This window comes from Ramularia collo-cygni (genome assembly GCF_900074925.1).
Source record: "Ramularia collo-cygni strain URUG2 genome assembly, contig: RCC_scaffold06, whole genome shotgun sequence".
NCBI classification, from domain to species: Eukaryota; Fungi; Ascomycota; class Dothideomycetes; order Mycosphaerellales; family Mycosphaerellaceae; genus Ramularia; species Ramularia collo-cygni.
In genome coordinates, this window is record NW_019716260.1 from 597,587 (window position 1) to 611,564 (window position 13,978).

At 52.9% G+C, this 13,978-nt stretch overlaps 6 protein-coding genes; 3 read left to right on the forward strand and 3 right to left on the reverse strand.

Annotated features, from left to right (window-relative positions):
* Window positions 1–376: 376 nt before the first annotated feature.
* Window positions 377–3,008, forward strand: RCC_04589 (uncharacterized protein; the record flags this gene model as incomplete). XM_023769867.1 has 2 exons in its annotated part: window positions 377–2,926; window positions 3,000–3,008. The coding sequence occupies 2 exons, from the start codon at window positions 377–379 to the stop codon at window positions 3,006–3,008; spliced, it is 2,559 nt and encodes an 852-aa protein (XP_023625635.1).
* Window positions 3,009–3,789: 781 nt separating this feature from the next.
* RCC_04590 (related to transcription initiation factor TFIID subunit 14) lies at window positions 3,790–4,910 on the reverse strand (the record flags this gene model as incomplete). XM_023769868.1 has 6 exons in its annotated part: window positions 3,790–3,890; window positions 3,962–4,202; window positions 4,252–4,409; window positions 4,484–4,635; window positions 4,688–4,728; window positions 4,902–4,910. 6 exons carry the CDS (start codon window positions 4,908–4,910, stop codon window positions 3,790–3,792), a joined length of 702 nt encoding a protein of 233 aa, XP_023625636.1.
* A 747-nt stretch (window positions 4,911–5,657) lies between these two features.
* On the reverse strand, window positions 5,658–6,523 carry RCC_04591 (probable spi1-GTP-binding protein; the record flags this gene model as incomplete). XM_023769869.1 has 3 exons in its annotated part: window positions 5,658–5,731; window positions 5,847–5,975; window positions 6,028–6,523. 3 exons carry the CDS (start codon window positions 6,521–6,523, stop codon window positions 5,658–5,660), a joined length of 699 nt encoding a protein of 232 aa, XP_023625637.1.
* An 872-nt stretch (window positions 6,524–7,395) lies between these two features.
* Window positions 7,396–8,709, reverse strand: RCC_04592 (related to PQ loop repeat protein; the record flags this gene model as incomplete). XM_023769870.1 has 2 exons in its annotated part: window positions 7,396–8,177; window positions 8,229–8,709. 2 exons carry the CDS (start codon window positions 8,707–8,709, stop codon window positions 7,396–7,398), a joined length of 1,263 nt encoding a protein of 420 aa, XP_023625638.1.
* Window positions 8,710–9,683: 974 nt separating this feature from the next.
* RCC_04593 (uncharacterized protein) lies at window positions 9,684–11,346 on the forward strand (the record flags this gene model as incomplete). XM_023769871.1 has 3 exons in its annotated part: window positions 9,684–9,874; window positions 9,930–10,211; window positions 10,326–11,346. The coding sequence occupies 3 exons, from the start codon at window positions 9,684–9,686 to the stop codon at window positions 11,344–11,346; spliced, it is 1,494 nt and encodes a 497-aa protein (XP_023625639.1).
* Window positions 11,347–11,804: 458 nt separating this feature from the next.
* Window positions 11,805–13,923, forward strand: RCC_04594 (uncharacterized protein; the record flags this gene model as incomplete). XM_023769872.1 has 3 exons in its annotated part: window positions 11,805–12,673; window position 12,728; window positions 12,790–13,923. The coding sequence occupies 3 exons, from the start codon at window positions 11,805–11,807 to the stop codon at window positions 13,921–13,923; spliced, it is 2,004 nt and encodes a 667-aa protein (XP_023625640.1).
* Window positions 13,924–13,978: the final 55 nt, after the last annotated feature.

Below are 13,978 nucleotides of genomic sequence, written 5' to 3' on the forward strand. Positions count from 1 at the left end.
ATGGTCAGGCGGGGAGCTGCGGGGTGCTTTGTGCTTATCGACCCTGCCAAACATCATATCGTAGGTATCGTCGTCGACGTTGACACCCAAGATAACCTCTCAGCTCTGTAACACCATCACCTCGACGCTCTCTTTACAGAAACGAGCCGTCGTTTTCGTTGCCATCTGCCACAAACAACCTGCTGCTCCCGCGCATCCCCGTCTGAACTGTCTCGCTCAAACGTAAGCCTTGGAAAGCTCCAGGCAACAACTCGTCACTTCCAGATCACCACAGACCTCTTCCCCACATCCCTGTCTTATCCACCTCACCTTCTGTTGACCTACCTGCCTACCTTTCCCTCCTCCTCGCCGTCCGCTTGGATCTTCGCCCTCATCGATGGATTCCCGCGACGCGAGACAGCTGCATCAGTCATCGTCTCATGACACACTAACCGGTCAGGTGTCACAGCCCGAAGCTCCAACTCAGCACCAAACTCTCGAATCGATTCCGCTACATCCGCTCAATCTCAACTTCCCAACTCTCAACGACGACGGCTCCATTCCCGACCTGACCGCACATCAGTCGGCACATCGTTCATATCCGCCCACACCGCCTGCTGCACTGAGCTCGCTGGGTATTCGAGCCAAGATGGCGGGCAAGGAAGCTATGAGCGACTCAGGCAGCTCTTTTGCGGACAGTCAGTATGACATGATCGACGACCTGTCCGATGTGTCCAACGACGACCACGACACGGCGAGCATCGCCTCACACGACGGGCCCAGCGGACAACTGACACCGGATTACGCCCAGAGCGAGGCAGATGATACGGAAGAGCAGACGGAATCGCTACATCACACCGATACGGCTATCCCGTCTCCCTCCTTCGAGTCATTCGTCGCTCTGTCTTCTCCATCGTCGAGACGATCTGCATCGCCATCTCATKCTGTTCCTACTCAGTCGAAGCTTCAGATGAAGGCGGAGAACGATTTGATTGATAGTTACACGTCAGAGGATCTCGAGACGCCTCGCCAGTCGACCATGCCAAACGCGTTTGCCAGCACCTATCGTCTGTCTCAGCGCATGTCGGCAGATCGTGCTACGCATACTGTTCAGACCGACCAATGTACCAACCACATCCTCTTCATCTCTGATCGAGACATGCCTGTCTTGGATATGGAAGTCATCTGTGCTAGAGCTGCCTACGGCATGGATGTTGTCGACCCGAGCAGTGCCCTCGAATACACAATCAAGCGTCTCCCAGCTACTCCATCGGGTATGCAGCAAGCATCTTTCACGGTGATTTGTGGCGGAGAGAGCGCCTCTGCGACAGTTCAGCACTGTATCAGTGCCGAGAGGCGGGAGAACGACTCGTACAAGCTACAGATCCTTGATTCGGACGACGAGCACAGCTCCTTCTACACCATCGGGCAAGATGCAAAGATTGACCTACAACCTCCCCAGCTCGCCATCTTCTATCTCGACGCATTCACACACGGCATGGCTTGGTTCGATACTGCCCTCAGCGCTGTGCAGTCCTTGAACGTCCCTATTTTGGTCATTCGTGATAGCGACCTGACTCCAGCCAAGTCAACAAAGATTGGGAATCAAGGCAGCGGATCACAGCTCATCCTGGACTCGAAGCACTTCATGGACATCGACCGTGCAGAACTGCCCAAAACCATTCTCAAGATCATCGGCAAGGATCAGGCACCATCTCCAAGTCGTGCCTCCAACTTGGAGGCATCTGTAAAGGAAAAGTCTACTGGCAACAGCCTGTCTTTCAGGGTCGTGCTCATGCTCCTTGCCCTCCTGCTGCCAATCACTATGCTCTCCACTCGGCTTTCCTCTACAGCCAATTCAGAGGTAGGTCTTGCTGTACGGCGCGAGGCCCTCACATTCGCTCTTGACAAGCTTGCGATCTCTGCCAACATCACCAAGACCTTCAATGTTGAGCATCTCATGCCCCCGGTACCAGGAAACTGCACACAGGCATCTTATCTTGGGCTACCATTGGGATTCTCATCATGTCCTGTACAGGTTCATGCCGAGAACGCGCCACCAAACCACGCCATTGTGTCGTTCCAGAATGGACTACGTGAGCCCCGTGTTACCTCTGCGAAAATCCACAGAGATGACGACCGCGAGCTGAATGTCACTTGCACTAAGCTCATGCCCGGTGTCTACCATATTGCCCTTGATCCTAATGAGGCCTATGGGAATGTCAATTTCAACATCATTACCACGCGGCCGCCGCTCAACATCAGTTGGTCAAGCAATTTCGGCAATCGCCTGCTCCAACGCAAGACGTACGAGAGAGCAAGCACGGACCTTAGCAAGATCGTGAGCAAGGACGTCGCCGTGATGAGGCACGCAGCAAAGGGCATCACAGAAAAGGTCACCACCGAAATCGGTGCCGGTCTTTGGGCCACTAAGAACGTCACATCACAGCTTGCCATGAACGTGGGGCGCGACGTTCAGCTGGCTGCAAGCACCGCTATCTCTGWGTTTTCGAATGKAGCCAAGGTTGGCAACAAGACTGCATCCAGCTTGGGCAAAGACCTTGTCCTCATGCAAAAGGGAGTCACCAACTTTGGCGAACATTGTTCCAAGTCTTTCAAGTCGAGAATGGCGCTTATTAAGGCAAACTCGAAGGCGTTGATCCGGGCACCACTGAACATATCCAAGCAGAAATTGGCACTGTCCCGACAGCGGCTGCAAGACCTCAAGAAGGTACTACAGCCGTCGTCCGCAAAGAAGGCTGCCGTCCCGCAGAAGAAGTCTCTACTTGACAGACTTGAGAATTCCCTCGCTGCGACTCCTGAGCACGAGCTGCTGAAGAAGCATGCTCGACAAGCCAAGGCGGCTGCCACGGATTGGGCTCGGAATGTGAACGATTTCAAGGAGCGTACAAAGAAGCAGAAGAAGTCTTCTGGTATTGTGGGCAAGGTATGATAGATCTGCGATAAATTGTGCGAGCAGAAGCGCACATTCAGGATCCACGCTTGCTGACGTGTAGCAGCGAGTCTAGATATTGATGGATTTGGGACAACGGCGTTGTGGGATAGGCATCACCAACTAGATACCACGGGGAGATGATTCACGAGTTCATGGCGATATTGGGATTGGAGCAGATTACATACGCTATTCTGCATTGAATTGATCTGAAGAATTGAGATGATTGTCGCCTCATGTCTCTCGAAGATCGCCATTTACGAACTCGCTCTTGTCCCTTGCCCGTCAATCGGTCTATCCCAGATCGAATATCTCCAGAGGATGATATCTGTGTTGAGTACGTTGTGTCTGTCAAGTCTCCGGCTGGCATGGCTTCGCAACCAATTTGAACACTTGTAGCAGACGTAGGATTCGACACACTACCAGTCATCCCTGGCGAGCACGCTTGAGCACAGAAAAGTGGTGAAGTGAAGTGAGCTTCTTGGCGCAACATCATCGCCCAAGTAGAGAAGATCCTCTAGCTACAATACTCGAAAGCCCTTGTTCAACCAGAGATATTCTCGTACGCCTGAACGCCGCGCTCGCCCATCCTCGCCTTTCTGGCTCCCGCACAAAGCAGAGCTCACCTTAGACAAACTCCCGTTCTGGAATACACGCTTCGTCCCATCGTATCTCCATCTCGCTAAGACAGCAGTCAGAGACATGATGACCCTCAAGACCTAGCACCTGTCGATTGAACCCTGAGACATTACTTCCGGCCGGCACTGTGGGCTGATACTGCGCCACAGCCTTTACTGGCGCTGCTCGGCGTCCCTCGCAGCGTTGCGCTCGCGTCGTCTTTCCGCCGCGTTGCCGTACTAGGCAATCGCACTCATGTCGACGCGCTTCTCGGCGTAGTCCCACAGCATCTTGATCMGGGCATCCGGCAGGGTGTAAAGATCGACATGAAACTCGCCGTCTGTAGGTCGTATGTCAGTTTGCTCGTGGATCTGTAGCGGCATTAGCCTGGTGCTTGGCGGAAGTACTCACTTTCCACGTCATTCTTAGTGTACGTTTCTTCGGATTTGTTGTCGTGTACCATTTGAACCACCTGGAGAAGGTCATCTTCGGCGAGCTGTGGGAGTGCTTCGGCGAGCTTTTCCATGTCGACGTTGCGAGTGGCCTTCTGGCGCTTCTTCTCGGGCTTTGCTGTTGCGACTCCATTGGTCTCGCCTGCTGGGCCGGACTCCTTCAGTCGCTCGAGGAGTTCGCCTTTGGGGTTGCGGAATGTCTGAGTCGACTGTTAGCGGGTTCTCGGAGGAAGTGGAGACTGTACTAACGACTGTGTGGGTGCTCTCATATCTCTCTTGCTGGAAATTGAGATCGTGCTGCAGCGGCGTGTCGCCTCCCTTGGGTGCGCCCACCGGCGTCAGGGTAATGGTCATGTCGAATTCTCCCCATCCCTTCTCTCTAATCGTGAACGGAGGCTGCTTGACGACTGTTGGCCACGTCAGTCCACCATCACTTGTATCCTATCCCGTGCATTCACGAGCTCTTTCCTGCATAACGTACCCTGCTTCGCTCTCTTGCCGAAACTCTCGTGGAGTAGATATGTTGCCTTCTCGAAACACGTCGCTTGTAGTTCCTCGCCATCCGGGCCGACCAAGTAGATGCTGATATTCCACCCGCGCATAGGAAAGCCTTCCACCTCTGGTGGGTCGGGGCTACAAGCAAAAGTCAATTACGCGCATTGGCAAGGTATCTTGGACGACATACATGATGCTCTGCTCGGTAACGAGCTTGACGGTTCGCTTGATCTGGAGATCCGCGCCTGTTAGAGCCCGCTTCGGTGCCATGTTGCAGCTATGGTGTTGGTTGGTTGTGGTGGTGATTGTTGTTGGTGGAGATCGGATTGAGAGGAAGATGTAGTTGAAACAGACAGCTGAGTAGATGTCGCAGTGGTAGTGAAGATGTCGCAAGAGTAACTCACATCAGGCATCTTGTGGGGTTTATGCGCCGGCGCGTGCGGACAATCAAATAAAAGCGGTCCTTTGTCAAAGTGAAGCTGCGAGTGAAGTAGCAATTGATCAGAAGCAACGAAATCTGGCACGCTCTCCGAACAATGGCGGATTCTCGTGAGTGGGGAGGTTGTTGTATTCGCACAGCCTGCGGGGAGAGATGTGAAGCTGGAAGTGAAGTCAGTGGCCGGCGATCCGCGTCCCGCTTCCCGTTGCACTTTCTCATTCTCACGGCATGCACGACCGACCATTGCTTGTCTACAAATTTACATTGGCACTGCATGATTTGACACCTGACTGTACACCGTCACAGCATTGTGCAGCGCATCGGAGCCAACTGTGAAAACTGTGCTTGATAACATGTTACGTATGCAACCCATTCAAGACGGACTGGTGATTTGTATTGACAGACACAGGTCTCAATTGCTTTTCTTGATGCTATCTAATTTCGCCAACTGTGCAGCGCGCTCTGCCATGGCCATGGCGATGAAGGTATTGTGCAATGGATGTGGTGATGTTGTGGTGGAGCGGGACGGAACGCTTCAAAAATGCTGCTCTGGTGCTGTAACGTCCGTTGGTGTGGAAGTGGATGGTACCCACCATATGCGTGAGCCTATGCCTTCGTCGATTTTCTGCCGAAGCTGTTCGGACAGGGCACGGACCCCAGCTATAGTTGGTGTTTCATATTCCCGGGATGGGAGTTGTCTGGTCTGAGCGGTGATTGAATTCTATTCAGTCTTGCTGAAGAGAGCCTCGTTCTCCTGCTGAGCCTTGACGAAGGCATCCTTGAAGAGATTGGCGTCTACAATTTGTCAGTAAGCCTTGTTGTAAGAAAAGAATCTGAAGTCCAATCGCAACCAGTACATCCTTCTCGGGAGACGGCAGATGGGCAAGATATGAACATGACGTGGACTTACTCTCAGCGTTGGCGAAGCGAATGGCAAGGGTGGATGCCTCTGGCTCGCCCTCGGACACATCAGCGGCCGCGTTCCACACCCAGCTGCGATCGCTGCCGACGTTGGGGGAGAGCTTCATGTCCGGAACCACTGCACTCGTGTCAGTATCTTCAGCAATCTGCCGGAGAGGCGCGCGACATACCGTAGTGGTTGGCGCAGACCTTCAGCGTCTTGTCTCGCCTCATGACCAGTCTCGTCTTGCCATTCTCCTTGTGCTTCAACAGTCTAACCTCGCCGGTACCACGCTCCTTCCATTCTCTGCTCTCGCGGTCAAACTTGAACAGCTTCGCGCGCATCTTGAAAGTCTGCTCCTCGGCCTCCTCATTGGTCTTGGTGTCGACCTTTTCGGWCAGGTGAACGACTGGCTCAAAGTGGGCGTCGGTCTCCTCCTCGTCCGCCGCATCGTCATCGTCTTTCTCAGCGTTCTCCTTCTCCTTCTGCGCCTTAGCGCTGCCAGAGCGATCGTTCTCCTCATCGGGATCCTCCTTCTTGGTCTCCTTCTTAGGGCCGCCGCCAAACATGCCGAACACGTTGCCTGCTACTGCCGAGGCGGCATCCGATGCCTTCTCGGTGACAGTCTTGTTCTCCTCGGGCTTGCTCTCGGTGGTGACATCCACCTTCTTGTCCTCTTCGGCCATGATTGCTGTAGTTGGGACTCGGATGTTTCGTGCAGTGATTTGTGGTGTGCGGTTTTGGGCGAAGGGTTGCAAGCGTGCAAAAGATCTCGGATGTTGATGTTTTGGAACAAACGCCCAGTGGTGGGGCACTGGAAAGGACGACCTCCTGTCAAAGGGTCCGTGCCCGCTCGCAAAACATCCCACCAATTTTCCACTTCAACGGTCAAAAACATCCATTTGACAGAGCCGGAAGCCACGAGCGTCGTCTCGCGCGGGTAGAGTCTGCCCTGGCTTCATCTCGACAACTACCATGGCTACACCACATCAATTCTGGCTAACTTGTCGATGCCAAAGATCCCCTGCAATTGACATTGRGACAAGAAGTCTATGTTGAGCCTACAGATGCCGATCCTGGCGCTCATCCACAGCRCGGCGAGCTCTGTGGTCTCACAATACGAAGAAATTCGTGATTGAGCTGGAGAACAGGCTAAGAATGCACTTTCCCAGGATAGGCTACATCATGCATAGCGCGACTGACGAGTAGGGTAAATCGGTGTTGCAAAAGGCAAGGGAGACTACCTTACTTTGGGGTTGTCAACTTGAATGGACCTGGCAATAGAGCTGTCGTTGTAAGAATCGTTCTGCAAGGTCTTCCTGCCATCTTGTCGAGTTCTTACTCGTTTGACAAAGCGACTCTGCCAACAAGAACTAGTTCAGCGGTCCGGTGAAAAGACATCCTATGAAGTCTGCAGGACTCTTTCATGTCGCTATACTCTTGCTCTCAAGCTGATGCCTCTGTACATCTTGATTTCAATCATGATCATGCAAATAATGCCGCCGCCGAAGCTACATCCAGTCATAAACCATAAACCATATGCCTCATCTCTCTTCATTCATAACGCGCCGTATCCCTCTCCATGCTGCCCACTTCTACCCATCAATGATTCTTGTTCATCGCTCTTTCCCTCACTTACACTGGATGGAACCCAGCCTCTCATCCAACCACTGACTCTGCGCCAACGACTTCTCCGATCATTGCCTTCGTCCTCCACGACCACCAATTTCTCGGTCGTGTTGCTGTACAGCAAGAACTGAACTCCAACACTCGCATCCAATCCCAATACCCCAAAAGCTCCCAGAAAGAACGGCAACGCCGCAAGAACCCACTCTTCCCTGCTACTCCCATCCTTCCCAGCCCAACCACCTCCGCCATAAGCCCCAAAATCTTCCCATGCACAAGGGTTTGTAAATAGAGCGCTCGAATAGAAGAGGTTGCCACAAAATGCAGCGATGAAGAGATGAGGACTTAAGCCAGCCGTTGWCTTACGGCGCCAGTTCTTCAAGAGTTGCGGCAAGCGAGATCCCAAATAAAGCACCGTTGATGTCCACGAAAGAAAGGTGCCGGCGATCTCAAGACGTGTGGGTCCTCCAGTTGTGGCGTCTGAAAGAGCGCCGGGAATGGGTTTCGCTTGTGCCATAGCTACCAGGCACGCAATGAACAAGATAGTTCGTGGTGAGGGAGAAGGCATCGGAGAAGACGACCCTCCCAGACGAATTATCGGCGAGCCCGAGGAGCTCGACAAGGCCTTCTCGTTCTTCTCCTCGCGTTGCTGCTGGAACGTTGGTGCTCGAAAGATTACCTTCGGCCGCGTCTGGGATTTTGTACCGTTGTCGCCTTTGACGCCATCAGATGAATTGTCCTCTTCGCTTTGGTAGATCGGCATACCTTCAATCACAACTCGCTCCATATCTTGGCCATCACCACCACCAGAACCTCCCTGCAGTGAGTCTCCTGTCCTTCGTATCCGGAAAACGGGGTGTCCATGCTTCAATCTCTCGTACCAAATCCATTGCAACACCAAGCATACATCAACAAAGACGTAATAGCATCCGATCGCTACCTGCCACGGTGCTTGGTGTGTGAAAAGTGCCCCCAGGAGGTTAGAAAAGTCTCCAAAACACCACTCGACCAGAAAGAAAATTGACAGCCCGGATGTGCTCTGAATGGACCAATTCTTCCATATTTGTGGTAGTTGGGCAAAGAGCCAGGAGATTATACTCAGAGCGCCGAGTAGATTGGATGTGAATGCTAGAGGGGTCGGTATGCAGACGTGAAACGCGCTGCTGAATCGGAGGAGGAATTCGTTGGCTGGTACACAGTGATCAGGTAAAGCAGCCTGGAATACTGAGGTTGATAGCCACTCCATGGTGGACGTTATGGTATTTGCGGAATTGCAGGCACATGCGTGGAGGGACAAGGGGAGTTATGTATCTGAGGTGGTCGCCTGATGTTTGATCACCGGTACGGGGAAAGCCAAGTGTTGAGGCGGGATCTCGTGCCCACAGCCCCCGAATGTCGCGTGTACTGTGGAAGTAGATGGGCAGATAAGTAGGTGTCTTGGCTGGGACTCGGCTTGTATAGCAGCAAACTTGGAGAGACGGAAGAGAATGAATGAGGATGCGTTGGGGAGGTCGGCAACACTATCGAACAATCACGACGGATGTGGGAAATGAAAGGGAATGGAGCATCCAGCGAAGTGTAGATACTACATCGGCCTTTGTTCAGTGTGCACATGCCCGATCAGTCATAGGACGCTTGAGCTGTTCCTCCGAAGAGTCTCGCCGGGCGAAGATAGGCATCTGCCACGGCTGTGACACAGATGTATACCCCAGATCGAAGTAGATCGCACTAGGTGACAGCGGGTAGCGCACGATGAGTGGACGCAGATTGCTAGATACGCTCGACTGGGCGATGCTGGGATGCGGAGCTGAGCGGTCGAGTGGGACCTGCTGTGCTGATAAGAGCTGCCAGCTGGTCAAGTGGGGCCGGGTCGCTGTCCGCGGGATGGACACGTGCACTCGGATGTCTCTCTTGACCGACTTTGATGAGGTGCAGATGTGACGTCGAGCAGGGCTGTTGGAGGTCATCTTGCCGCTTGCCTGGCCGTCTTCAATTCCGTTGGCAATWGAGAAGATGGACATGTCGATGTCCAGGCCACTTCATCTGCAACATCTTGTGAAGGGATGGTCAGCTGACGAAGCATTGAGTCAGCAGTTGAGGTTCGATCTGTCTTGCTCATGATGCGCCTTCGCATGACCATTTCAACGATGCAAGGTAGACATCGTCTGTGCGCACGAAGCGCGATACGCGACCCCTCGCTCGAACAATCCGCCCACGAAGATGAAGAACACCCTCCTCCTGGTGTTTGTTCACGGCTTCAAGGGCAACGACCGCACCTTCCACTCGTTCCCGCAAGATCTCCGTGCGCTCATCGCCCATACCCTGCCCAAGATCAACGTCGTGAGCGTCCAATACCCACAGTATGAGACAAAGGGAGACCTCCGAGCTTGCGTKTCCAAGTTCAAGGAATGGTGGGTAGGATGGAGCATGGCATATCATTCGCATGCTAAGGGAGACTCGGTGTAGGCTGCAGAACAAAGTAATCGACCTCGAGGTCGCAAATCGCACCCCGTCGCCTACTGTCGATCCCTCGGTACATGTGATTCTATGCGGACATTCAATGGGAGGCATCGTTGCGGCAGAGGCTCTGCTGAGCATTGCGGGCGATGCCCCGGTGCCTCCATACTGTGACACCGACGGCGACTCGAATTCCACGGCTGCACACGATGCCAAAGACGGGACTTCACCTCCACCCATCGATGTGTCCAAGCTGTTCTTTCCGTACATTGAAGCGATTCTGGCGTTTGAGTAAGTGATGATACGTTGTTCATTCCTCTAGCGTGCCACAGATCCTATTTCTTCGTCTCTTCTTTTGTCTTCTAATCACGCAAGGCTATGTTGAACAGAGGCTGACGCTCGCAGCACTCCGTTTCTTGGCCTCAATCCTGGTATCATAGCACATGGGGCAGAAGAAAACGGGACTTCGGCATACAATGCTTTCAACGCGGCGAGTTCTGTATTCGGATGGGGTTCGCCCACGGCTGAGACGCCGTCGCCGAGTCCCGATGCTTCAAGCAAGGGCTTGCCGTCGCCAAGTGACGATCCCGCCAGTCCTACCATGCCAACAAGATGGTTGAGAAGGTATGCAATGTATGGCGGAGCTGCTGCTGCTCTCGCTGGTGTTGCAGGCGCGACTTACTACAATTGGAATCACATCAACAATGGGCTGTCTTGGGCAGGGAGCCATTTGGAATTCGTCGGCTGTCTCGCACGCGGTGCCGAATTGCAGAAGCGTGTTGAAAAGGTCGTGCAGCTGGAAGAATCCCATGACGTAGGATTCACAATCTTCTATGGTGCTCTTGGCGAGAAGACTGTGGGCAAAACAAAATACGCCGAAACCTTTGTCGATGCCGATCGTACATTCTGTGTGGTGCCCAGCAGGAAGCAATTGGCTAGTAGAGCTGGCACAAAGCGAACCAGGCCATCAACGGACGAGGCCACCGTGGGAGAGGAAATGGAGCAAGGGGAGCAGGTTCAGGATTTCGTGCAGGATGTTGAGAAGAGAAAGGGACGTTGGGTCAAGTGTGTCAATCAGGCTGCAACGGATGAGATCACTGCCCATACCACCATCTTTGCGGCTGATAAGAATCCTGACTACCACAGCATGGTGCCACGGGCAAGGGACCAGATAGTGGAGTGGATTGGGGTTGAGTCGGACTGGTATCTGAGGTCGGATGGTGGGCAACAGGATGATGGCTCACCGGGTGTGGCTGCGGGCGCGGAAGAGTCTGTAGAGGAGCATCCTGAGGAAGTTCAAGATGAGGGTGAGGATGAGGATAAGGCTATGTATGATGAGGATGATAAAGGGCGAGAAGATGAGATGATGGATGGTGAAGAAGAAGATGCGCGGAAAGAGAGTCCGAAGCCGCCTGTTGGTGCTTGATCTGTCCGAGAGGCATCGCCGTCTTGTTGGCGATTTCTCTCAACACGTCGACCATTATTAAGACTCCTTTCACTTTCGCGGCAATGTGCCTCAACAGGCCCCCCACCCCTAGATCGACAGCGAATAGACCACAGATTATGACTTCAACCACGACTGTCGGAGCGACCAAGTATCATCCGGTCGATTGCGAGCTTTCGCATGGCGAGACAATAACGTGCCATCGCTAGGGTTAGGGTTGGGGTAGCGTGTGATATCTTTCTAGACAACGTGAGGGCGTATGTGAGTCTTTTGGAAGTTGGCATACATGTAGTCGATGTATGCTCTGCTGACTGTGGATTGTGATCAGTGACGGAGCCATGTCGTTCAAGTTTGGAGTCTTCCATCAGGTCGGTCATATTTACTGCAGGTCTTTGTTTCATACCCCATCAGTTTTCWACCTCGCGCTCTATACCTAGCAGATGGCGTTGTCATCATCTCTACGCGCGTTCAACGTCAACAGCTTTCACTGGTCTTCGTATACCTGGATGGGTTTATCGATATTTGCATGTGATCATCCACTAGCAAAAGTCGCGTCAACAACCACGTGTCTACCCTCCGCAGCTACCACAACTGGAAGCATTACCCTATGTCTAGCGGGATACAGCAACAAAAGACAACATCGCGTGTGGACGAGACGACGAGCTGACTTGAACTCCACCACATTACTGTCTCACTCATCTGAATCATCCCGTTCACGACTGCACCTACTTTCTGGAACTTTGGAGGAGCACGCTCCCTCGAACATGGCAGAATCATCTGAAGACGAGGACATCAAAGCTGCCATAGCATTATCACTGACCTCTGGAAATGAGAACGTCACCAAAGTAGAGCCGGCGAAGAACAATATTCGAGACACTCTGAAGTCGCTTGGTGAGGCGCGACTGGCGCGGGCTGCAGCCACTCGTAAGCGCGAGCGTTCGATTTCGCCTCCACGGAGCTCTAGAAAGGCCCCGAAACTGGAGACGATCATACCKGAGACGAGCAGCACATCTACACCGCTTCAGTACCCCAAAGGCGTCGTGAAGAAGACGTGGGCTTTCGGTCATGTGCGCAACGGAAACGAGGTCAAACTGGAAGAGGTTCTTGAGGCTCAAACACTCCGGACTGCAGTTTTGTCTGCATATCAATGGGACGTAGAATGGGTCCTTGCAAAGTTGAAGACCCCTCTCCGAGGCGGGATTACCAAGTGTGTCTTTGTGATGCAGGCAAAGGAGCAAGCCGACCGAGAGCAATGGAGACAGGAATCAGAATATATGAGCAAGTTTCTCAGGCTCTGCTTCCCTGCAATGTATAAATTGACATAACTCACTCTTTTCCGCCGCATTGCTAACCTATTATGCAGGGTGCGTTTGATGAAAGGAATAGCCACGTGCGTTTGACATATTTACTGATTACTCTATGCAGCACAACCCCATCAACTGCATGCATTCGAAGCTCATGCTCCTATTCCACCCCAACAAGTTGCGAATCGCCATACCAACAGCCAACCTCCTCAACTTCGATTGGGGCGAGACGGGGCAAATGGAGAACAGTGTCTTTATGATAGACCTTCCCAGGCTTGCAGAAGTCGGTAAATCCGAGGATCTGACATTTTTCGGGAAAGAGCTCATGTTCTTCCTCGAARAGCAAGGCCTCGATCAGGACATCAGATCAGGTGTGCTCAACTTTGATTTCGCAGCTACAGCGGACATGGCCTTCATACATACCGCGGGTGGAATTCACTACCGCGAAGAAGCAGAACGAACTGGTCTACTTGGACTAAGTCGTGCCGTCGCCGAACTGGACCTGTGTGCAACTGACTTAGAGCTAGATTTTGCTGCATCGTCAATGGGTGCGTTGAACGACAAATACCTGCGCGATCTTCATACTGCTGCAAGAGGAGATCTGAAAAACTTGGCTGCGGAAGCGGCAGCCGCAAAGKCGAAGGCCACAAAGGACTTCTTCAAACCAAAGACGGCTACGCAGACTAAAAGTCTACGTGAGACCATCAGAATCTACTTTCCCACCAAAGAAACCGTAAGGGCATCAACTGCAGGTTCCGCTGGCACCCTTTGCCTACAACGAAAGTACTTCGAGGCTGGAACCTTCCCACGCAGTTGTTTTCGGGACTACAAGTCAACGAGATCAGGCCTTCTCAGCCACAACAAGATACTGTGTGCACGTGGAAAGAGAATCTCGTCCAATGGAGAAATTGAAGACGTGGCATGGGTGTACGTTGGCTCGTCCAACGCTTCGAAGAGCGCTTGGGGCGAGCTGCCAGCTGATAGATCGGTGAAGAGGATCACCTGCAGGAATTGGGAGTGTGGCGTGCTCATTCCAGTGCCGAAAGACAAGTTGAGACACCCAAAAGTCGTGAGCGAGGTGAAGATACCGACACCAGCAGGTGAGGATTCCGAAACAGAAAGCGAGGCGGAAGAAGACGAGTCGAACCAAGAGCTGGTTGGCATGAACGTCTTCGAAGGAATCATCGACCTGCCATTCAAGATGCCCGGCTCCTTGTACGAAGGACGCGAGCCATACTATTTCACAGAGGAGTGAGCTTGCAGGCTGAGCCTAAGAGAGCGAGCATGTGAGCAGGGCCGGGTCAACGTGG